The sequence below is a fragment of the Lissotriton vulgaris genome, chromosome 7 (assembly GCF_964263255.1).
Source record: "Lissotriton vulgaris chromosome 7, aLisVul1.2, whole genome shotgun sequence".
Classification (NCBI taxonomy): Eukaryota; Metazoa; Chordata; class Amphibia; order Caudata; family Salamandridae; genus Lissotriton; species Lissotriton vulgaris.
This window is the reverse complement of record NC_141695.1, coordinates 800,168,604-800,194,811: the sequence shown is the minus strand read 5'-3', so window position 1 is coordinate 800,194,811 and position 26,208 is coordinate 800,168,604. Positions and strand designations below refer to the sequence as shown.

The window sequence follows — 26,208 nt, the reverse complement described above, 5'->3', positions numbered from 1 at the left end:
CATTACTGACTCCCAATACCTAGGCCGGACACATTCGGACCACAACCCCCACACCCTACACATGGCATGGGAACGCCAGCACCCACCCATCCCCACATGGCGGCTACAACCTGCTCTGCTATTAGACGCCCCCTTTAGGGACTCCCTGCAGGCCTGCGTGGCACAATACTTCACTGACAACTCAGACACAGCGTCTTCCCCGAGAGTAGAGTGGGACGCCTTCAAGGTGGTGATACGGGGACACTGCCTGAGCGCTCAGGGAAGCATACAGAGGAAGTTGGAGGTAGAACTGCGCAGGGTGGAAGCGGACTTACTCTGCTGGGAACAAGAGGCGGTGGGTGGCACAGGAGACCGTCTGAGGGAGGCCCGGGCGGAACATGAAGCATTGCTGGAAAGGCTACGGCACGTTAACTTCGCGGCCCATTCGGCGCGGGTGCACCAATACAGTGACAAACCCGGAAGGCTGCTGGCCTGGCTGGTCAGACAGGAGAACCGCACGGAGCCAGTATCCGCTATCCGTACAGCTGAGGGAGAGATAGTGTACACCCAAAGCAGGATACATCAAGCGTTTGTGGGGCACTACCAGGCCCTATACAAATCACAACTGAGGGTCTCCGCGGCCTACATGGCGTATTACCTTGTAGACATCCCACTGCCCTCCCTCACAGACTCACAGCAGGACGCTCTAGGGGCACCATTCTCCCCGGAAGAAATGCGCGAAGCCATTTTCGCACTGTCCAACGGCAAGTCCCCTGGCCCGGATGGCCTACCCGCCGAATTCTTTAAGGCATGTTCGGACACTCTGATCCCGGAGATGCTCAAATTGTACAACAATGCAATTGAGGACTCGGCGCTCCCAGACTCGCTCAATGAGGCGAACCTGGTCTCACTACTGAAGCCAGGCAGGGACGGTACACACATGGGGTCCTATAGACCGTTAGCCATGCTGAACACCGACTATAAAATCTTCACCTCCCTCCTGGCCCGCCGCTTGGCCCTAGAGGTCCCAACCCTGGTGCATGCGGATCAGAATGGCTTCATGCCGGCGAGAAGCACCTCCCGCAACCTGCGCCGCCTCTTCCGGGTTCAGGAAGCGGCCGCGACGCATTGGCCCAGATCGGGGTGTCTGGTCTTGGACCTGGAGAAGGCTTTCGACTCTGTGGAGTGGCCGTATCTGGGGGCGGTATTGGACAGATTCGGAGTAGGTGATGCCTTCGCGGACATGGTCGGACTGCTCTACCAGAGACCCAGTGTCCGAGTGCGGACGGGCGGGCTGCTGTCAGTGAAGGTCAGGGTACGCAGGGGCACCAGACAGGGCTGCCCCCTGTCGCCCCTCCTTTTCTCTCTAGCCATTGAACCCCTGGCGGCTCTACTACGGGACAGAGGAGCGGAATGGAGGATCCCGCTGGCCGATGGAACACATACGGTCTCGCTATATGCGGACGACCTGCTGCTCTATGTGCGGGACCTTACCGCGGTACCCGCTGAGCTGTCGGACATTTTCCAGACCTTCGCGGAGGTCTCGGGCCTTAGGGTCAACTGGACCAAGTCCGAAATATACGCGTTCAGCCAAGACCAGGAGGAATGTGATGTGCACCTTGGAGGGGCTCGGCTCGCTTGGTACCCGACCACGTTCAAGTACCTCGGGCTACACATCTACAGAGACCCGCAGAACATACTGGAGGGTAACCTGGTGTGTGCTATCTCCTCATTGCGAGCCCAGGTGTCCTTCTGGAAAACTTTGCCATTGAACGTGCCCAGCCGGATAGCACTATCCAAAATGATAGCGCTCCCCAGGCTGCTCTACCACTTCGCGAATATCCCAACGTATGTCCCCTCGCGGATATTCCGCGACCTGGAATCAATGCTTCGCGGCTTGATCTGGAACGCGGGACGCCCGCGCGTGGCACTGGCTAAGCTGTACTCCCCGACTGCAGAGGGAGGACTGGCAGTCCCCAGCATGGAGCTATACAACCTAGCTGCACAGCTACAATGGGTGACGTACTGGCTTAGCGACACACATCTCGACGACACGTCCACCGCGGACTACCAATGGACCCACCCCCAGGTGTGCGCCCTGTTTCACCCCTTGACCAAGGGACCCCGCCCTCTACCCCTACATGTGGCTGTGGCCCGCAAATGCTTTGTCCGTAGCCTGAAACTGACGCAGAACGTCAGACCGTATGCTCCTGCCCTCCCCCTGATGGGCACCCCCAGGAGGAGTGGGATGGTAACGCCACGCAACCTGGAACACTGGAATGCAGCCGTAGTAGAGAGCATGGGCGACCTGTATGCTGACGGGGCCCTGCTTCCATTTGTGGAATTGTCGGAGGGCACGGGCCTGCCGGCTGGGCAATTCCTGCTCCACGCGTCGGTACTGCGGGCATATACTGACTTCTGGGGGGACATTCAGGAAGAGCCACCGATGCATCATCTGATCCAATACCTGCACGTAATGGGCAGAGGCTCACCCATTACACACTGGTTAGCGCAGGCGCTTCTCATCCACACACAAAAACCCACGCAGCAGATCAGGGACAAATGGGCAGCACACAGAGGGAGGGACTGGACAGATAAGGAGTGGAACCTGGTTCTAGCCAGCCCTGTGAACGTCCCCCGCAACTCCCGCTTCCATATCATCCAGCTGTACATATTACACCAGGCATACTTAACACCGGATAGAATAAATAAGTATTTCGCGATCAACACTGCCGCCTGTCCCAGATGTGACCTGCTGGGCGCGGACATCCTACATATGCTCTGGCACTGCCCATCTCTGGCTACGTACTGGGGGGAAGTGACATCACTCCTGACCCACAGGCCCGGGATTGCCTGACACGTGGGAGGCATGCATTCTCGGGTTGTATAAGAGGACTAAACTGAACAAAACGCAAGCCCGGTTCTGGGATCTGGGCCTCATCACGGCCAAGGGGCTGCTCACTAGGCACTGGAAGCGGCGGGAACCACCTACCCCAGCACACTGGTTCGCATACTTCACTAACTGGGCCAGAGCAGAGGGTACGGCACTTCACCGGGAGGAAATAGCAGGTCTGAGGCAGTTCCCGAATGCACAGCTCTGGGATGGCATCCTGGGGTCCCTGCAGGGGGAGGGCGCAGTCAGAGGGCTCACGTAGAGAAAGCAGTGCTGGGCGGATGCCACGGGGGCGACAGCTCAGTCGACGGAACCACCACGCATCGTGCCCCCCCCCCCCCCCCCCCCCCCCGATCTGGACACCGATTACCCAGCGCGCAGACCACAGACACGGCCAGCCACCCACATGAGTGCTCACCAGCAGACACCGCCTCGCAATTCACCCCCAGCTCCAAGTCGTTGACACCGCTCCCGCAAGTACACTCCACCCCCCCCACCCCTTCCCCTCATATTTTCACATGTTTGTAGTATCGGACTCCTGATCACCGGCTGTAGCCTCAACAACCTTCCACGTCACGGTGGACAGACGCCACTAACCGCGCCCCCGACAACGAGTCCAGGCGCGGGCGACATCTGCCACGCCAACAGCTAGGCTACCCCACTTGACTGCTACACACGCCGCTAGCCAGGCCGGCGACCGGCGAGACACCACGGCCCACAGGAGTTGTCCCACTTCAAGTCCGCGATCATTTGCGCATGCGCACCACTGACCCCCTAATGTACTGACGCATTATCAGTGTACACCACACTGTCTAGAGGGGTCTTCTTTTAGCACTGTGCAAGCAGGACAGACACGACGCGGCGCTGCCGCGAAAGGAACATTGGGACACGCCGATACGAATTGTTCTGTTTAGTTTGCTGAATTCATGGTTTAGTTCTAGAAAAATTGTAAAATAAGACGTCACTTATGGGACTGTTTATTTGCTGAACGAAAGTAATGTGACCATAATACCTGAAGTCTTACATGCCAGAGACAAGTGGGGCGCAACAGCACACCCTCCCCTGCAGACCTTCACCCTCACGATCTACCGCTCTTTTGCAGCCGGCCCGCAGGGTTGTAGGCTTTGCTATATGTACTGCACTTTTGAATACTAATAAACGTCTTACAAAAAAAAAAAAAACCAGATCCTTAAAGAGCTTCTCACTGTCCCCACTCCCCCGGTAACCCAAGAGGTTCACTCTGACAAATGCAATCTACTGGCTCCGTTTTTTGACATCAAAATACAGAACATCCTAGCCAGTCTTCCTCCGAGTACCGGGAGGATTGACAAAGCAGTCCTGGAGGCCGCTTCGGATGAGAAGGTGTTTGACAGCTTTTCCCCCATTTCAAGGGAGGCCTTCTGTGTGGAGCTCTCAGCTCTGAATAGTGGTTCCCCTTCGGACCCCATGCCCATTCGGATCCTCAAACAATTCACGAATATCATTGCAGGCCCAGCAATCGATCTTTTGAATGCCTCATTCACCTATGGTATAGTACCACCCAGTTGGAAGCAAGCCATTGTCAAGGCCCTTCTGAAAAAGCCAGGCCTTGACCCGGCTGATCTGGCTAACTACCGCCCTATCTCGCTCCTGCCTGGGCTGAATAAGATCGCCGAGAAGTTTGCTAATCGCCAGCTTTCGCACTTTTTGGAATCCAACGATCTACTGGGTCGGACGCAGACAGGCTTTCGTCCTGGCCAGGGAACCGACTTGGCCCTGATCTCGATGGTGGAGGAAGGCAGATGCATCTTGGATTCGGGAGGATCCGCTGCGGTGGTCTTCCTGGATCTAAGCGCTGCATTTGACACGGTGGATCATAATATTCTGATCCACCGTTTGGGGAAGATTGGAGTGAGAGGATCTGCCCTTAAATGGCTCTCGTCGTACTTGAGTGACCGGACATATCAGGTTTGCGAAGCCAATTTCAGATCTTTGCCTACCCCCCTTCAGTGCGGAGTACCGCAGGGCTCTTCATTGAGCCCTACGCTCTTTAACGTCTATATGGCCCCACTGGAGGCGGTGGTTTCACCCTTCGGTGTGAAAATCGTAACATATGCAGACGACACCCAACTGATCGTCTCGCTGTCCCTTTTGGAAAGCCAGGGGGAAAAGTTTGCATCTTGTTTAATTAACATCATGTCATGGATGTCAGATTCCCGGCTTAAACTAAATGGTACTAAAACGGAGCTGATGCTCCTTGGCAACCTGTGTACGACACTTCCTAAATCCATGTGGCCGTCCAGTCTAGGTGCCCCCCCAGCTCCCAAAGAAGCAATAAAAAGTCTTGGGGTTTGGCTGGAACCTGAGCTGTCAATGAGTACTCAAGCTAAACGAGTGGCAGGGACCTGCTACGGACTGCTCCGGTCGGTGCGGAAGATCCTCCCGCTACTCCCTGAAAATTCCCGTAAACTACTGGTGCAAGGATTAGTTTTATCAAGGCTGGATTATAGCAATGCCCTATTCCTTGCTTCACCAGAATCCACTTTGAATGTGCTCCAAAGAGCTCAGAATGCGGCAGCACGAATGCTCACTGGTACTGCCAAAAGATCCTCAGCCAAGCCTGCACTTAAGGCCTTGCATTGGCTTCCAATCCGAGCTCGCATAAAATTCAAATCCCTCTGCATTGTGTTTAAAGCTTTGCAAGGATCGGGCCCTCCAATTCTTAGGGACCTGGTTCGCCCTTATAAACCAACGCGAGCCCTTCGCTCGGATGATGGTAACTTTGTGGTGATACCCAGAGCAAAAAAAGGTGAGGTCCGGCGGCCGCCGGTTCTCCATTAACGCAGGCCAATTATGGAATGCTCTACCTCTGGCCCTGCGGAAAGAACCTAACCTAGCGAGATTCCGCAAAGCATTGAAGACTCACCTTTTCCCCCTGTAGGCTTTCTCTTCAGTTACATTTGGTGGTGGTCCTGTGTTTCGTTTTAGCGCTGGGACGCTCGAGGGCAGCCATGCGCTTTATAAATTCCTTTTCATTTCAAAGTTCCGCGGTAATCTGAGCTGCGCGTTTAATCCAATTGGACCAGGCATTCTTCTCTGCCTGGGGCTGCAGCTTTCCCATTTCATGGACCAACCTGATTATTGCAGGTGCCACCAGAGTCAAAGCTACGCGAGTAAGTCAAATCGTTTGATAAACGCTCGTTGGCTGTTGACACATGATGAACGCTATGGGTTGGGTGGACAATGGTTAAGAACCAACCACTCCAGAGGGACCATTGAACCCACTCTTTTTCCAAGGCTCGAACTAGTGAATCCTCGAGGCTTGTCTCTTCCATTCCCTTCAGTCACCAATACGTACGTGTGACCGAAGGAAGCAGAAAAAGTGAACGAAACCCGCGGTACTGACTGCTTGTGGCCAAACTTTATTCCTGATAACATAGCAATCTGCAATAAGGGTAACAGTTGCATACCTTGTGTGCACAACATGGCACCATGATGCTACTGCTGTCAGTTTTAGAATGCAGGAGCCCAAACACGTCATGGCGCCACCTACTGCTGCAGATGTCGTTGTGTTAGCGTTTTAGATCTTCATGTTAGATCACATTCAGAGAAAGACCAGTAGACCGAAGTTGCCATGGAAAGCAAAACCGAAACAATGCAGTGGACGTCAGGCGTCACTGTAATTCAATTTACAAAGGTGTCCCAATGACGCTGTGGCCTGACCCTAAAATGGACGCCATTAAATGGCCACATATAGTACCATTATTCTTTGTTATACCAGGTGGCATTTCCTGATGTTTCTGCGCTCAATAACCCCTTGGACGCTCATGACGAGCTCAGCTCGTCATGGTGTACACCTCCATACACTCATGACGAGCTGAGCTCGTCATGAACAATGAGAAACAAGAGCATCCAGCACAGGAGGAAAATAACACTAGCATCGATGGTGTTAATATGCTTACGTCGTAACTGTGGATATTTTTTTTCAGTTTCATAATTTGAGACTTGGTTTCCAAATAAACATGGTGCGTTTTGCTCTTACAATTAAGTGCTGTGCGCTTTTGTAGTTCTCTTTCTACCCCACATTAACTGGCACGCCATCTAAAAGCGCCTGCTTTGCTCAGGTTGCTGTACCATGCTGTTTTCCCTGGAGTGTGTTTATATATGGTTGCGTAAGGGAAGGGTTCCACGATTGCAGGCAGAGAAGAGCAGGTGTAGGAAGGAAGGGAGATAGGGGACTGTGAGGGAGAAATATATAGACTAGAAAGATAAAAAAGCCAGTGAGAAAGGAGGGGTTCGAGGCATGTGGGCTGCTTAATTCATACCTGTGCATAGATCGCCGCCTAGTGTTGGGTCCGGATGATTGCACATTGTTGTCCTGGAAGAGTCTTCCAAGTATCACAAGATAGGTGGCTCCTCCCTTGGACTACAGTGCGCATGGGCATCCTCTCCATGCTCAGATTGTTTTTTTCCGCCATTGTGTTCGGATGTACTTTCCTGCACTCCAAGTTCGGAATCAAGATAAACTTTTCTAAAGGCCAAAAGGCCTTCGGTTTTCGTCGGTATTGTTCGCGATCGGTACCGATAACCTTCTTTAACATTAGTTTGCACTCAGGTTGTCGAATTGGGCCGTTAGGCTTTCTCGACCCAACGTGGACCGACGGTCGATGGAACGAAACCCATTCAAATACTGGCCGCAGTTCAACTCGAAGTTCGCGCACACCGATAAACAGCCAGTGTGCAACAAATGCTTGTCTCCAGATCATAATGAAGACAATTGCCTTGCTTGTGCCCAGTTCCGGTCCAAAAAGACGATCCGGAATCGACGAGCGGGAAGGCAAGAAATGCAGAGGTCGGCACCAGAGCCCGAGAATATCTTCGAAGAAGAACTGGTTGATGCCGAAGACTCTGATCAAGAGGAAGATCAATTCTCCGAACACGACTCTGAATATTATATCGACGACTAATAACAGATCGTCTATGTCGAAGAATACGAACACGATATCGTAGCGGTCTACTCCGATGACGACGAGGGGCCAACCGTGAGTACACCGCCCCATACAGACACTACACCGATATCAGAGACTCAGGTCGAGGCATCACCAACAGGCCTTAGCCAAGATCAAGATGCTAGTTCTACAGCCCCGCCATACTGCCCGGCTAAGAACATACAAAAAGAGCCTTCTGAGACAAGTAATTCAAGGCCGGTTCCATCGAAACCGAAACTCATCGACATGACAGTCTTCGGACCGAACGTCGTCCAACCGAAGGTGATAAAGCCAAAGGGCACAGACCCGAAGGCCACAGTCCCATTAACATCTACGAAGCCAAAGGCCGTCTAATCGACCTCTGAGCCAAAGCCAGTCGACTTGAGCAAATCTGGTTCGACTGTCGAAAAAGGGAAGAAGCCTGTCGACGAAGGCAAAAGATGTACATCCAAGGCGGTCGTCGAACCAAAACCGAAACCTACGGTAGACCACACCAAATCGGTCGAGCCTAAGCCCATCGATCCAAACAGGGGCATCGAGCCAAAGACGCAGGCTCGGAAGACACCTCTACCACCTAAACAGGTTACCGAACCGACGAAACCGCTCGGTCCAAAAACAGTGGTGAAACCTGTAAAGGACGTCGGACCGAAAAAACCTTTCGGCAAGCCTCAAAAACCGATCCAAGCACCAAAAGCGGTCAAACCGAGTAAAGGCATCGAACCGAAGAAGGTCAAACCAAAAACTACGGTGCCAAGGCAAAAGACTGTGGAAGAGGAGATCATCCATCCAAATCCATCCACAGAAGATCAGTCAAAACTATATATTGACCCAAATACTGGGAAAGTGACTGTTTATAAAAGAAAGAAAAGACCAGTGCCTAGTGAAGGCTTTTCTAAAATTCCACTCAAATAGAAGAGACTGTGCTACCTCTCCTATTCTTTTCCAACCTATCTCTCCAGCTATGCTACTACTCCATACACACCATACTCACCTGCACACTCTGACTACAACCAAGATAAAGATCAGGATGCAGATGTGGGTTTTGGAGATATACAAAACCCATATGTAGACCCCCAATACACAACCATGGGGTCGGGGGGGGGGGGTGGAGATGAGCCAGAAAATGAGGGGGCTCTACCCATTATAGACCCTACTGTATACCCAGCTAAGCCATCATCCACAGAAGACACAGTGGCTTTTAACTCCTTAATACACAGAGCTGCAAGCTACCATAATGTAGACATGCATTCTGATGCTATAGAAGAAGACTTTCTATTTGATACACTGGTAACAGAAAGAAGTGTCAAACCTCTCCCCATGTTAAAGGGCGTCCTAAAGCACGCAAATGACATCTTCAATGACACTGCTAGGGCACGTGTCATCAACCCTAGAATAGAGAAGAAGTATAGGGCTGCACCAGTGGACCCTACATGCATCTGGGGACAACTGCCTTTAGACTCATTGGTGGTATCCAACGCACGAAAGCGTGCACATTCACAAACAACTGGAGAGGCGCCTCCTTCTGACAAGGAGTCTAACATTTTAGAAGCATCAGGCAAAAGAGTAGCAGCTCTAGCAGCAAACTCATGGAGAATAGCCAATACACAGGCCTTGCTGGCCAGGTATGACAGGGCACATATGAAACTTTAGAGGGACTTCTCCAATACTTACGCTAGCCATACAAAGAGCAGGCAGATAAACTTATACAAGAGGGAAAGCTCATCACCAATGCCTCCATTAAGTGTGCTCTAGACGCGTCAGATACAGCTGCCAGATCTATTAACACAAGCGTACTGCTTAGAAGGCACGCATGGCTTCGCATATCTGGATTAAAAAATTAAGTACAGGCCACAATTCTTAACCAGCGTATAAATCCAGATTTCTTGTTTGGTCCAGCAGTTGACTCAATTCTGGACAAAATGGAAAAGGACACCGAAACGGCAAAGTCCATGGGAGCCCTTCAGTCCCAACAACACAGAGGCTCCTTTTGTCGCTCAAGTTATATAGGAGGAGCGCGAGGTTACTCATCGCAGCAATCCTCCACTTACAAAACTAATACGCAATCCACATAAAATAAAAACACAAACAGGGGTGGATACAGAGGAAATAATACCAAGGGCAGGGGTTGTAGAGGCAATGCCAATAGATCCTCCACTAACACCAAACAGTGACTTCTTGGCACTACCCCCAGACCATATAACACCGGTCGGGGGAAGACTACAACAATTCCTGCCAGTCTAGTTAAACATCACTACAGACAGGTGGGTGAGGCAAATTATCCAACATGGCTATTGCCTAGAACTCACGTCAATACCACCCGTGCAATGTCCCATGTAGCAGGAACATATAGCATTACTGCAGCAAGAGGTCATCAGTATGCTACAAAAGGGGGCCATAGAACCAGTCCCACTACAACACCAAGGAACGGGAGTATACTCACTATACTTCCTCATTCCCAAAAAGGACGGTTCACTCAGACCAATATTAGACCTCAGGCCCCTCAACCTGTACATTTTGTCAGAACACTTTCATATGCTCACTCTCCAACCAATCTTACCACTGCTTCTCCAGGGAGACTTCCTAGCAACTCTAGACCTCAAAGACGCATACTTTCATATACGAATACACCCTGCTCACAGAAAGTATCTAAGGTTTACTATTCAAGGACAGCACTACCAGTTCAAAGTCCTACCATTCGGTGTAACAACAGCTCCACGGGTGTTCACCAAATGCCTAGCAACATTGGCGGCACATCTCAGGAGACAACACATTCATGTGTACCCATATCTGGACGATTGGCTAATACACCCGCCATCAGCCCAGCAATGTGCCAGCCACATGTAAAAGACCATTCATCTCCTGCACAGACTAGGCTTCTCGCTAAACTACCCGAAGTCGCACCTGCAACCCTCCCACGTCCAACAGTACCTGGGAGTAACAATAGATACACTAGCAGCAAAGGCATATCCAAACGCAGCACGAATAAACTGAATGCAAACGTTAATCCAAAGGCTCAGACCCCAACACTCATTGCCAGCTCTAGTGTTTATGCAAATCATAGGCATGATGGCCTTGTGCATATTTATAGTCCCTCATGCCAAGTTACACATGCGTCCGCTTCAGGAGTGCCTAGCAAGGCAGTGGTACCTGGCTCAAGGCAATTACAGGACCTAGTGTTGGTCACCAGTCGAGCATACAACTCTCTGCATTGGTGGAATCCACAAAACCTTTGCAACGGACGACTGTTCCTAGAACCTGTCCCACAAATAGTGATGACAGCGGACGCATCCCTGATAGGCTGGGGAGCCCATATCCCTCATTACACAGTTCAGGGACTATGGAATATACAACAGAAAAAAAATGCACATCAACCTTCTGGAGTTGATGGCGATCTTCCTAGCACTAAAAGCATTACAAAAACACTTTACAAGACTGTGTTGATCCGGGTGGACAACATGGCAGCTATGTATTATTTTCAGAAACCAGGAGGAACACACTCCACACAGCTGTCTCATCTGGCTCAAAGCATGTGGAAATGGGCCATTCAAATGAACATGTTTCTCATGGCAGAACACCTCCCAGGCAAAGACAATCAGATAGCCAACCTGCTCAGCAGGCACAGTCAACAGATGCACGAATGGGAGATTCACCCCAATGGGCTCCAACCATTCTTCCAGAAATGGGGAAAACCGGAGATAGATCTGTTTGCCACAAGCAAAAACGCAAAATGCCAGTACTTTGCCGTCAGGTTCCCACATCCGCAGTCGCAGGGCAATGCGATATGGATGAACTGGTCAGGCAAATTTGCGTACGCTTTTCCCCCAGCTCCATTAATACCGCTAGTGGCACGCAAAATGCGCCAACATTCGCTACGCTTATCCTAGTTGCTCCCACATGGGCGAGGCAACCATGGTACACGACGTTCCTAGAACTGTCAGTGGTGCCTCATCAAAGACGGCGACTAACACCCAGTCTTCTAAATCAGAGCTGTGGTGAAATCCAACACCCAGACCCGCAACAGCTGAACCTGGCGATCTGGCTTTTGAGATCCTAGAGTTTGGATACCTGAACTTGCCTCCAGACTACATGAATATTACCAAAGAGGCAAGAAGACCCACTACCAGGGCATGTTATGTGGCTAAGTGGAAACGATTCGTCATTTACTGCAGTAACAATGACATAAACCCATTAGACGCTTCGACATAAAACATCATTTGCTATCTCTTGCACCTACAACGTTGCAATTTAGCCTACTCATCCATCAGGATACATCTAGCTGCATTAGCAGCATATCTCCAAAACAGGCAACACCTTTCGCTTTTTAGAGTGCCAGCTATTAAAGCATTTATGGAGGGACTTAAACGAGTAATTCCCCCAAGGCACCCACCTTCACCAGTCTGGAATCTGAACATCGTTTTAACCAGACTTATGGGACCACCTTTTGAACCACTACAATCATGCGAACTACAATTTCTTACTTGGAAAGTGGCTTTTCTTATTGCCGTTACTTCACTTAGAAGAGTTAGTGAGCTGCAAGCCCTAACTATTCAAGAGCCATTCATTCAAGTACATGCGAATAGAGTAGTTCTCAGAACAAAACCCTAAATTCATGCCAAAAGTGGTATCCCATTTCCATATAAATCAAACTATAGACCTGCCGGTGTTCTTTCAAAACCCAAAGGCAGTTGCTGAAAGGGCCTTGCATACTCTGGATGTCAAAAGAGCTCAGCTTTATTATATAGATAGAACTAACCCATTTCGAAGACAAAACAGTTGTTTGTTGCTTTCTCGCCACACCACAAAGGCAACCCTATTTTTAAATCTGGTATAGCCAGATAGATCGTTAAGTGCATTCAGATATGTTACTCAAAGGCAAAACGCACCTTAACCGTTCCCCCTAGGGCACATTCTACATGCAAACTTGGGGCATCCATGGCTTTCCTACGAAATATTCCTTTACACAAAATTTGTAGAGCAGCCACATGGACAACTATACATACATTTACCAAACACTACTGTGTAGATGGACATTCCAAACAGCAAGCTGCTGTAGGACAGGCTGTTCTCAAAACTCTTTTTCAGACTGCTGCAGCTGGCACAGGCAGCCACCGCTAGGGGAGATACTGCTATACATTCTATGCACAGATATGAATTCAGCAGCCCACATGCCTCAAACGGAATATGCTACTTACCAGTATGCATCTGTTCTTGGCATGTAGAGATGCTGACATTCATATTGCCCACCTGCCTCCCCGGTGCCTGTCGCAGCTGTAGCATTCACTCTTTGCATGGACATCTCTTACTGTACTATACTCCATCTCTGCCACAATGGCGAAAAACAATCTGAGCATGGAGAGGATGCCCCTGCGCTCCGTAGTCCAAGGGAGGAGCCACCTGTCTCGTGATACTTCGAAGACTCTTCCAGGACAACAATGTGCAATCATCCGGACCCAACACTAGGCGGCGATCTATGCACAGATATGAATGTCAGCAGCTCTACATGCCAAGAACAGATGCATACTGGTAAGTAGCATATTCCATATGTATCGGTGCAAAGAAGGAAGAAAAAGTGGGAGAGAAGGAGAATAAAGGGACAAGAATCAACAGGCGGCAATAAAGGGGGCAAAGAAGCATGAACAAAGGGTGCCGGGGCAGACGAGGAAGAAAGGGGCAAGCAAAAGCGGAAGAAAGTTGTAGGCATAAAAGAGATGAAGGGAGAAATAGGAGAAACAGAGTGATTTCTCGAAGAACAAAAGAAAAAGCAGACATGGAAAACAGAAAAGGAAACCAGCCCGCGAGTGGTGCGCACGCGCGCCACTGCGGGCGATCTGTTTTCTTTTATCGCGCCCATGTCTGGGCACGATAATTCAAAACATATGTCGCCCGTGCGGGTAACCGCAAGCAAAAGGCTGTGGGCGGAGCAAAGGCCGGGCATGCACCCGCCTTAGCCCAATTGTGTGCTGTCTTTCTTAGAAAGACTCACGCAAGCCCAGTAGCCTGTGAGAATAACAAAAACGCACGAGCGTTTGAGCTTTCTGAAGCCCCTTACTAAAAGTCTCGCTCACACCTAAAAGAAGGCTCAAAGTGGGGCTTGCCCATTCTTTTGTTTTGCTCTTTCCCTTTATTATCTGTGTCGGGAAGTGCTACCCTTTTGAAAGGTAGAAAACACTGCTACTCTTTCTCTAACCAGTTTTCAGGTTTTCCCTTTCCCGATCAATCCAGGCTTTTATTTTGTTAACTATTCCCGCCCCAAAATTGATTCCAAAAAAATTACTTCAGAAAAGGAGGGGGGTACTTGATCCTGTGCTTCTGCATGTTCTGTCACTTGTTGCTCCTTTCATTAGGCTTCTTTCTCACAAAAAAGTATTTTGGGTTCATCTCCTAGGTTTCATGTTCTGTTACTTAAGGAAACATTATTATTTGATCCATGCTTCAGATTTCTTATTGCATGTTGCATGTCCTTGGTCCATGAGATAGATGGAGTGCTAGGTAGGAGTCCTTGATGCTGTGCCTATTTATCTCTTGCTACTCCAGTTGGTTCCCTCACTCTGGTCGGAACCCCTGATCACAGACAAGCCCCAAATATAGATTGTGACCCTAGGCTGGCAAGAGGCAGTCTGACACAGATCAAAGTTCAAACTCCAGATTGAATGGCCCATGAGAAACCGCTGAGACAGATGTGCAACCATATTGCAGAGCTTATAAAGCTATTAAAAGCATTTCCCAATGTTTGGTTGTGGTGGTTTTTTGCTGGTAAACCAATTGAAGACAACTGTACCTCGTGTTTCTTATTTTAGGAGACCCAGCTGAAACAGCGGCATTGACCAGCAAAGTGCTTATCAAGCTTTTCACCATAGAGACATTGCATTTGCAGCAAGGGGTTTGCGGGAACATCTCATATTGGCAGTCTTGCGTGTATTTTATTAGTACTTTTTATGCCCTAGAAGTACCCTGCATTGTTTAGACGGCATAGGTGCAGTGTATGTAGGTGGTGACTTGCAAATAAGGGGAGCGTTGGTCTCAGAAGTCTTTGTGGCATATAGCACCTTCTGTGTTGTCCTGTTTGTCTGTGGTTATTCGTATGTTGGGTTAGGGATAGTGTGTTCATGATTAATTTTGGTGTTCTTTTTTTAAGGGGTGCTGTTTGAGGGTTAGTAGGCTGGTGCCATTTCTTTGGTTGAAAGCTGGGCATCTTTTCAGATCAGATAATGGTATATCCTTCAGGGTGAATGGGGGGGGGGGGGGGGCTAGCAGGCTTCCGTGTTTGTGTGGGTGGTAACCTGTACATGCAGTGTTTGCTCCTGTTGCATGCCTGGTGGTGGGGTCATCTTGAATAAGCAGCCTAGCTTGGTGCCATGACGGTCTCAGTCATATATGTTTGGGCAAAGCAGTGCAGTTATATTACCAATCTTACATGTTTGAGCATGGCCTTGAACAGGAACAAATCTGTACCTTACAACTCTAGTGCCTTTTGCTGCAGGTGTGTGCATTTGTGCTTGAATGTCTACGGTCTCCTAGTGGATGACATTGATTTGGTGGGCATAAATGGCCTTTGCATAGAAGAAGCAGCGGAATGAACCTAGTGCGAGTATGTTGGAGTGGTTTCTGTTCTGTTCCTTGCCTCTTGTTGATGCTGATGTTAGAGTTGCGCTTGTAGTTATTAACTTTCACATCTCTTTTTTTGCAGGGTAAGCTAGAGTATCTTGTCAAGTGGCGTGGATGGTCCTCCAAGTAAGTGAACACAAGCAATGATGATGTCTTTATTCACAGGAGAGTAAATGCAGGGCAGTGTCATTCGTTATCCAAAGTAGGAAAAAACGGATTGTGTGGCAGTAGCTGTATAAGTGTAAAACTGTGTGCCAGTGGTGTGGGTTTTTCAAAATCTACTTGTCGAGCTATAATGTATAAACAGGTTACTTGTCCCTTTCGTGCTGTACATTGAGCTGAAAACTCCAGCAGCTTTCTTATTATATCAGATCTCTAATATCAAGCTCATATTATGCCTGGACTCATATCAGGGGTTGGATTCTAGCAAGGCTCTAATTCTGCCACCATCTTTGAATCCTCATTCTGTGGCTGAAAGGAGTAGTTCCAAGGTAGGAGTGCCCTGCACGTCTATGCTGATTCTCAAATTTAAATATTTAAGAATATTCACCAACCTCTTCCCATGCTGGAAAAGGTTTGACTTTGCTCCTGACAAGGAAGGAAAGGAATGCAACTTTCACATGAGCAAATTCTCATACAAAAAAGCAAATCACAAACTTTATCGGTAAGCACGGTTTCCAGATCTCATGTAAATTTCCCTGTGCCACGAACAACACTCCCTCCCCCATTGGGAAAGTGCCACCCTTTCCCGTTAGCAAACATCAAACTCCGTCCACCAATTGTTGTTTGTCTGCTGAGCTTGGCAAACACCATTCAAACTTTAAATTGTAACCCAGAATAGGCATTCCTGGTCCTTCCAAAACTGTTGTAATGGCCTCCTCTTGCGTGAAGGCTTTTATTTTTCAAACCATATACTCCGCTTTTAACATTGGGCAAGAGTGTCTCGTTAAAAGGTAGGAATCTTTATATGGCACTAACACCCCTTGACAAGGCTGTTTTTGTAGAGAGTTTACTACTGTGTAGGAGTCCAGTTTTAATAATTTTCACACCTTTAGGTTTGTCGCGCTGACACCATGCAGTATATTGGATTATGCAACATTCTACAGTGCCAATTCCAGATGAATGTTTTATCATCATGAGCTGTAGTTATATGGGATGCTTCACATAAATTCTAACATAATGCAACTGAATGTCAGTTGTCCTGCTGTTTGTAATGTAGTTGCAGTGCCATAGTACTTCATGCCATTATTTAGGTATATTTATTGAAACTAAGTATAGGATTATGTTCGATTGTAGGCTGGAGTTTGAGTGTTGGTAGTTTGTTGTAGTTCATGCTTAATCTGGTGTGCTAGTTGGGTAGGTTGGAGTAACTCATGTTTAGTAATTCAGTTACTCTGATTGCTGAAGAGCTTTTATTGGAAATGTAACAATACCCTAATCAGATTTTACCATAGAAATGTGTGACTCTAAAGCCTTCCCTTGTTCTGGATATGAAAGGGAAAACCATTGGGTTCAGTCTGTTGGTGTTAGGTGTTTATGATTGAACAAAAAATTGGAACCTGTTAATCCTATTCAGCCACTGAGGTAGTAGTTACTCTACAGACGTTTCAGGGAAGAAAGGCAGGTTTTCGCCATTTACAGGAATGCACATGCTTATGGGTATTCCCCAACTTTACTCCAACCACTTTAATCGGAAAGAGGTTTAATGCTTTCAGATAAGGGCAGTATTCAAATATTTCCAAGGCTGGGAAATTACCTTACATCATCCCAAAAAGGGGGTTTGCAGGGAAAGTATTTTTTTTCCTTCAAGGGCATATATTTTCTCCTTGGAGAAGGGCTGCAGATTTGCACTTACTCATTTGTATATTTGCCCATGCAAAAATCTGCTGATCTGCTTGTGCAATAATGGAATTCACACTGGTATGCTGGGAAGATCGTGTCATGGCCTGCTTTTTTTTTTTTTTGAAAACCTTTATTGTGCATCAAGTCAGTACAAATACGTGCCTACAACCTATCGGCCGGCCACGAAACAGTAAAGCACCAATGCAGCGTTACGGCGACATAGTAATACCTCTCATCGAAGCAAGCAGTAAAAAGGTTACACTGTAGTTACCGTATTACCATGTCCCAGAATCAGTGAAGGTTAATTTTAAAAAGTTTTCATCGCAACCATTAAAAGCAGGTCATAGTTCTCCGTACTGATACAATGAAAAGAAGAGAAACTAGGTCCGTGCAGGTGGGACCCACAATAGACACCCCTACCAATCAGCACAGTTCGCATCATGCAGGTCCCAACCAGAGGATGGCAACAAGTTATACACCCCCCTAAAGAGGACGCAACATCCCAACTAATACCACGCTATCACCCATCCCCCACTATGCCTAACACGGCCAAGAGAAAGAGAAGAAAGCATATAATAGCAAAAAAGGCACCATAGAAAGAAATACGAACTGAAATTTAACCCCCCACCCTACACACATGCAGAGGCTACGGCCTACCCCCCCCCCCCCCCCTTAGCAGAGTGTTTGTCTCCCCATAACCCGAAATAAAGCAAGAGAAGAGGAAAAGAAGAAAGAAAGAAAAACAAAAGGGGAAAAGGAAGAAGGAAGAAAGAGCACAGTTCACCTAGGGAAAGAGTTCCGTTAGGGAAGAAAAAAGTATAAATCACATAAGACCGGGGGAGGGCCGTAAGAATATGTCCAAAACCATCAAAGTACGTTAATCCGGCCACCCTTACCCCGACCCCGCCAGCAATACAGTACCAACATATGAAATCCACCGGCAGTCCATCAGTGTCCCAGCAGTACAAGGAAGACAGTTCCGAAGGGAAGGGGGACCCCCTCAACCTTGCCCCTTACGATAAGATGCAGCGACGCAGTCCAACTGGATCGAAAACGACGCAGATGAAAGAAGGGGATGAGGGGACCTCGTCAGGATAGGAAAGTGGTCACAAACGTTCATCCAGTCGGTTGCCGAGAAAACGTCAGTGATGCAGGAAGCGTCGCAAGGTGATGGATCACCCCGTGCAGCCAGTCCCAACGTTCGCCACCGCGCCAAGAAGGGGAAGTGCATTCCGCTAGCCGCCATCAAGGGAGCCTCGAAAAATGGCGCCCGATGCCGTCTCTCCATCCGTAAAACAGTCCCAGACTTTCCGGTGCTGCCCAGGGGTGTTGCCGCTAGTTCACTTGCAGGATTAGAGTCCCACGCCGTCTCCACCTCAGCGGCGACCGGGGCAGAGGGGCCAACAGGATTTATCACCGGATGTGGCATAGCGGCCAGATGCTGCGGCTTTTCACGAACAGATAGGGGGGCCGCGGACAGTATCGCGTCCATCCGACCCCCCAATTCCCCAGCGACGGTACGCAGGTCAGCCCTCAAGACAGACAGGGCACTCAGGATATCACGTAGCCGCAATGGCTCCGAGGGGGGAGAGGGCGCCGCATTGTCATCCAGTTGGAGCAAATGTGCACAGTGTCGTTCCGCCGGTCGATAGCCTTCCTTGCCAGCATTCCCCAATAACTCCAGCTGGTCCATAGTGAAGCGAGCCCGGGCGGGGGGCGCAGGGGCAACGGTCTCCTATCACCCACTCAGCAATGCTTGCCCAGACCCAGTCCCCCTTCGAAGGACAAAGGCAGGCGATAAGATGGCGCCCGTCCCTGCCCTGCAGTGAAACAAAGTAGCGGCGGAACCGATTCGGGTCCGAGGGCTTGCTACAGTGTTGCTTCTGGAGCGTCGGCGTGCAGGTCAGAGGGAGCGGCAGGCAGGGTTACAGGATCGAGGAGCTGCTTCGGTGACACGGCAGCCAGCCCCTTCCAGCAGTCCCAGGCGATCGTCGGTGCACACGGGGCCGGGCTCAAACTGAGAACAAAGACCCCGAGCCAGCCTCGCCGAGTCCGGGGGAGGTGAGGGCGTTGCGGCGCTTCCACTGCCGGGTCCGGGCTTCAAAGGACAGCGGCAGGATCAGGCTCCCTTCCCGGTTCCGCCAGAGCCATGTAATCCGAGGAGTGCGTGCAGGATGTCGCGGAAACCGGGAAAGTAGTTTGGAGGCGAGCGGAGCCGAGGAGTCAGGCGGCCATCATGGTCGCTGGCCAGGCTCCTCCCCCATGGCCTGCTTTTTAAAACTCTTGTGAATTTCTGAAAGTTGTAAGTCTGCATCCATGCGAGGTCCGACCTGCAGGTGCACTTTTGTGACTTTTCAGAATAGGGCCCTAAATCTCTTTATCAGCATTTTGCTAGTAATGGTTTTATGCTGATTCCCCATTTAACCCCTTCTATGCTCATGACGGAGCCGCTCCGTCATGAGCCTCGGTTGAGCTGTGCTCATGAGGCAGCGGTTCCGTCATGGCCCGCTCGGCGCGCCTGCGCGGCGCGAATTCCGCGGCTGCGCTGGATGTTCCATTGAGCGGGCGGGGCCATAACGGAACCGCTCCGTCATGAGCACAGCTCAACCGCGGCTCTTGGCGGAGCGGCTCCGCCACGAGCATGCGAGCGCCGCTCGGCCCACCTGCCCCCTTAGCACTGCGGCGGAATTCCCGCCGCAGCGAAGGGGTTAAAATTGTTAGCCACACAGAACACTTCTGACTTATCAAACACGTGCTTCACTTCGTTATGTTGATCTCCTGTCATGGGGCAAGCAACTTGAGGGAGATGCGGGTGAGTGGGAGGGAGCAGCAACACAACGAGGGAGGGGAGGAAGCAAGATAAGTGAGGTAGGTTGGGGAAAGAGCATGAACGATGGGAGAAGGGACTGCGGACACATGCTCACTTATGGAGTGCATGACCAAGAGTAAAAAAAAAATACCAGCATGGGTAAACACTTGAAGCCCCAGGAAGAAGCAGGAGGCACTGAACAATAGGCAGCAAGGAAACCAGAGTGGCACCAAAGTCAACAAATGATAAATAATGGGTCTGCTCGAATCCCGCATGAAAACATTCTTTGGTGGTATTTAAAAAAAAAAAAAAGATTAAATGATTTTGCTGACTGCGCATCTGTTGTCTCGAGCAAATCCTAAAACAATGAATCCTATTCCTTTTTCAACATCTTAATAATAAGGATGCTTCTCTTGCCTTCTCATTAGACAAACCGCCCTTTTCCACACAACCATGCTGCGGTATTGGAAGCTGGCTGCCAATGGGCTTGTCCTGTAGAGGGTTGGGTCAGCTTGTCAAGTAGACAAATTAACCCCTTCGAAGCTAATGACGAGCTGGGCTCGTCATGGCGCTTACCTGCCGTGCGCGGATGACAAGGCCAGCTCGTCATGAATAATGGTCATTTTGGTTCTTCAGCGCTGGACGGGAAAACGCCTAGCAGCCATGTGGTTAAGTATACATACTTCTGTAGCAGGGGATCTCTGTTATAGTCATAATCTAGTGAATAGTCCCGCCCATGTGCGTGGACCCCGGCAATCAAAAATAATCTCTTAAGTTGTCAAGAAATGCAGAACTGCAAGACACTTAAGAGAAAATTAAAGACAAATAATGCAGCCTATATACTCAGGCTACACTGTCCAGTACTTCAACTAGAAATTCCACCAAAAAAAACCACACACAACACTGCCTGCCCAGTTTCTTCCATAGAGAAACTTGCCTCTACCAGAAAAAAGCCTCTGGAATGATAGAGATGAAGGCATGGACAGACAAGCCCCATAGGCTGCCATTATGTGGCTTACAATAGGATACTGTGCCTTTAAGAAACTTTCCAGAACTTTCTCCCAGTATCCCAGAATGCACAGCAGGTCCCTTTTACTTTCAGTTCTTTTTTCCGGCTCCTGCTAACAGGACCCTAGCATTGAGCTCTCCCCTTTTTCAAGGGTTTATTGGACTTTGTTCACTTTTTTGCCAAAAAGTGTTTGAGATTATATTCCTTGGTGCTTTTCTTCTCTCCTGTGTGTTTGTTCAGGCTTTTAGGGCTCTAAAATGCCTGCTCTTTTCGACAAATGCCCAGTCTGTGGGAGGAAGAAGGCCAAGAGTGATCCACATGAGGTCTGCATTATCTGTCTCCCTGAGGCACATGTCCCTGAAGACTGCGACATCTGCCAGCACCTTTCAGCAAGGGCCCTGAGGGAAAGGCTGAAGATTAGGCTTCAAGGCCTTGAAGAGAGACGACTGCAGGCTGCAGGTTCCCTCTGCCTCTGCTGAGGCCTCTAGGGGGCTCCCCAGAGGCAGGAAGACCAGCAAGCGGTCCCAGTCTCCGCCGGCGTGGATTGCCTCGACGACGGCGTCGAGAGGGATGCCGACGGTGTGTTCCCCTTCTCCCCGGTGCTCCGGGTCGAGAAGGCGTGAGAGATCGACGTCGAGGGGCCAGGTTCGGCCGCCGTCGAACCCACCGTCGACGGTGTCTTCATCGTCGGCGTCGAGCCATCGACGTCTAGGGAGGACAGACAGGCGTCGGCGCTCCTCGTTGAGACGATGTCGCCGTCGGGGAGACGATGTCGCCGTCGGGGAGACGATGTCGCCGTCGGGGAGACGATGTCGCCGTCGGGGAGACGATGTCGCCGTCGGGGAGACGATCGCCGTCGGGGAGACGATCGCCGTCGAGGAGGATCTTCGGCGTCGAAGACTTCGAGGAAGAGGACGGCGGCGAGGAGGGGGCGACGCTCGTCGTCGAAGAGATCGGTCGACGTCGCGGATGCGGCGTTCGATGTCGAGGAAGGATAGTTCGACGGCTGAGTCGCGGAAGCGACATCCGACACCGGAACAGCGTCGTTCGGAGTATAGGAGAAAGGTCAGCGTCTAGGAGTGGGTCGCACTTCCCAAAGCGGCGCAAAAGAGATTCTGGCGCCAGAAGTCACGCTGGGTCGGATGGAGGACGCCGGAGGCGGCGGTCAGGTACAGGAGGGGCTGATTCGCAGTCCACTCCTCCGAAGCGGTCACTGGGCTCGGTGTACTCCGTGGTATATACACCACCCCGCCAAAGTCTGTCTCCCCCTCCTCCTATACCGAAGGAGAATCCTCCCGTCAACCCTCCTCTACCATCAGGACTGTCACCTCCACCGCTTCCACCGCATGGGCCCGCCCTTCGGTCGGTGATACCCCCGGTCCCTCCACCGAGATCAGTGTCCCTTCCGCCTCTTCCTACTCCGCCCAAGGGGACTCCAAAACCCCGTCCCCTGGATAAGCCACGGAAGACGCCCCCAAAGAAGCCTGCGGAGCGCCCACGGACCGGGAGATCACGCTCTCGTTCCCGGAGGAGGGAGCGATCGCGTAACAGGTCGTCCACGCGGTCGAGACATCGCCATAGGGGGCACAGATCTCGCTCACGCACGAGGTCCTCAGGAACCAGATACAAGGGTGTCCCCGGTTGATGACTTGGTGGCCTTCCATGATGTCCTTCTGCGAGGCGCTGCCAAATTGGGCATATCCTTGACGGTGCCCACGCCTAAGACGTCCGTCATCTTCGAGACACTGCACCAGAAACACCTGTCTCGTCCACTGCTACCTTTGGTACCGGGCCTGGAGGAACCGGCCAAGGACCTTTTTCCTCTCCCCTGCGGTGACTAAGGTGGCTCCATCGAGATTGCAGAAAAAGTACCGGTCTCCCGATTCGGACCTCTTTTCTACGGATGGATCCTCCTCCGGATTCAGTGATTGTGACGGCGGCCCGCAAACAGCATGCCACCACCCCATCGTCCACAGTCCCCCCCCCCCCCCCCCCGGACAAAGAATCTAAGTGGATAGATTCAGCGGGACGGAAGATGTGTGGAACATCAGCGACCTCTATGAAGGCTGTGCGTGCCATAGCTCTGTTGGGTCGCTACGACCGCTCCCTATGGGAGTCTCTTCAGCAGTTTGCAGAACATTTACCTCTCAAAGAGGGAGGATTTCCAGGAAGTGCTGAATGAGGGGATGCTGGTAGGTAATCAAATTATCAGCGCGGCGGCAGATTCATCCCTATTAGCGGCACATGGCTTTTGCCATGGAATTAACCAGAGACGACATGCCTGGCTCCGCCTTACGTCGCTAAAACCAGACGCACAACAGAGGGTGGCCAATCTTCCATTCTCTGGCGAAACCCTCTTTGGGAAACATGCGGATGACGAAATGGCCCGCATGAAGGCGGAGGCTGAGACACTCACAGCTGTGGGTCTGGAGAAGCCTAAAGAAACGAAGAAATCTTACCGCCCATTCCAACGGCGGTTCGATGGACAGGACAGAGGACGTGGCCAAGCTTCGGGACAGTCACAACAACAACAACAGTTCCGTAAGCCGTTCCAGAAGCGCCAGAAGGGCAGAGGCGGCCAGCAGTCCGCTCCAGCGGCCAAGGGCCAGACCGGCTCTAGGCCCTAGGAACCTACTTACCCCGGATCTGTTACCCACTCCGGTAGGGGGAAGCATTCAATTTTTTCTGGCAGAGTGGAGAAAAATTACTCCGGACAAGTGAGTGCTGAATATTGTTTGCAATGGGTACAGTCTTCGGTTCACCAGCCCTCCTCCATCAATCCCTCCGGTCAAGAACTCCAGGCGGAGGCAGATATCCTGCTAAGGAAAAGGGAGATAGAAGACGTACCTCTGTCTCAGAGGAAGAGGTCTGTACTCCCGTTTCTTTCTGGTTCGCAAGAAGGACAAGAACAAGTTCAGGCCCATTCTGGACTTGCGACAGGCAAACAGATGGATTCGCAGGGAAAAGTTTTGCATGCTGTCGTTGCATCAGATTTATCCTCCGTTGCAACAAGGAGACTGGCTGTGTGCTATAGACCTACAGGATGCGTACTTCCATGTGCCCATTGCACACAAACACAGGAAGTTCCTGCGGTTCCAAGTCGACGCCAATCATTATCAATACACAGTACTCCCATTCGGACTAAAGTCGGCACAGAGCACGTTCTCAAAGTGCATGGCGGTGGTAGCGGCACACCTGAGGAAGAACAAGGTGTTTGTCTACCCGTACCTGGACGATTGGTTGATCAAGGCATCCTCCTTCTCGGAAGCGCGAGCACACTTCCAGAAGACGTGCGTTCTCTTGAACAGGCTCGGGTTGCACATCAACATGTCAAAGTCTGTCCCGACTCCGGTCCAATGCATACAGTACTTGGGAGCCTCCATCAATACGCTGTCAGCAAGCGTGTCTCCTTCGGAGGAGCGACGGTTATCACTCCTTCGGAAGGCTCAGGCTCTTACGACCAATCCATCTACAACAGTGAGGACGGTGTCTTCTCTACTGGGATCAATGACCTCTTGTATCTTCCTGACGCCACACGCACGGCTTCACATGAGACCGCTGCAGGAGTGCTTGGAAGACCAGTGAGATCAGAGGAAAGGATCTTGGGAAGACAAGATACGACTGTCTCTGCATGCTCTTCAGCCTCTGAAGTGGTGGTGTTCAGCGGAGAATCTCCTCACAAGGGGTTCCCTTCCACAAGGACATTCCCACGCAGACTGTTGTGACGGATGCTTCTCTCCTGGGGTGGGGAGCGCACTCCGGCAACCTTCAGATTCAAGGAACGTGGTCCCCGATGGAGGCCACGTATCACATCAATTTCCTGGAACTCAGAGCTGTTCACTTGGCACTGAAGGCCTTTCTTCCGTCCTTCCAGACCAACTCTCTGCTTGTACAGACGGACAATACCACCACGATATATTACCTCAACAAGCAGGGGGGCTCGAGATCACGCACTCTGTCGCAGGAGGCGCAGGCGATCTGTCACTGGCTTCTGGCCAGTGGACTGACGATGATGGCTACCCATCTACCAGGTGTGCAGAATGTTCAGGCAGTCGCGCTGAGCAGACTGATTCAGGAAAATCACAAATGGGTCATAAGCGACGAAGTACTAGGAGACGTTTTCACAAGGTGGGGGACTCCAGACGTAGATCTGTTCGCCACCGCCGAAAACAGCAAATGTCGAATTCGCCTCCTGGTACTGCCAGCAAGGGACGCTGGAGAATGCGTTATGGATCAACTGGTCGAACAGCTTTCTGTACGCTTTTCCTCCCATCCCCCTGATTCCGGCGGTACTCATCAAGCTGGCCTGGTCCCAGGCTCGGATGATACTCATCGCCCCGGAATGGCCCAGACAGTGGTGGTTCACGGACATGCTTCACCGGTCACTCCTTCCTCACATTTGGTTGCCGTGCATGCCGGACCTTCTCACGAAGTTCGGGGGCAGATGTTGCACCCCAACCTCTCGTCTTTGAGTTTGGCGGCATGGCTCCTGAGAGAGTGCAATATGGCCATCTCAATCTGCCAGAAGATTGCATGGACATACTGAAGGAGTCTAAAAGGCCTTCCACTCTGACTTCCTATGCTTACAAGTGGAAGAGGTTTTGTATCTGGTGTCAGTCCAAGAACTACGACCCGACGACGTGCAAGGAAGATGTCATCCTTCCTTACCTTCTACATTTGGCGCAATCTGGCCTTAGTGTTCATTCCATTAAGGTTCATCTAGCTGCATTGACTGCCTACAGGAAATGCCCTTCACAGACTTCAATCAATCAATCAAATTCACTTTATTCGGTTTTCAGTATGAAAGCCACAAAAGTACAAATTACACAGTAAAAACACCAATTAAAAAGACGTTAAGAAATTCATGATATGTTTAAAATTAAGATCTCTAAATACTTGTACAATACATTTACTAGAGACTATGTTAAGACAGGTTCTCAGATTACTCATAAGTTCGTACGGTGTTTGAGGCACATTCTAAGGTAGTGTGCCACGGATCTTGACACTAGGGGATTATCCAAGAACTGCAATGCCAGAAATGCTGGGCGACATCTTCTGACCTTCATTGCTTTTAAGATTGGTAAAATCCATCTCTTACGGAATG

The 26,208-nt window shown here is 50.4% G+C and overlaps 1 protein-coding gene across 1 annotated transcript in view; it reads left to right on the top strand.

Annotated features, from left to right (window-relative positions):
- Positions 1-26,208, top strand: part of LOC147702435 (chromobox protein homolog 2-like) — a 168,804-nt gene that overhangs the window by 65,478 nt on the left and 77,118 nt on the right. Inside the window, exon 2 of the mRNA XM_086931059.1 lies at positions 15,527-15,570. Within this exon, the coding sequence (XP_086787185.1) occupies positions 15,527-15,570 (44 nt within the window). The remainder of the gene's footprint in view (positions 1-15,526; positions 15,571-26,208) is intronic.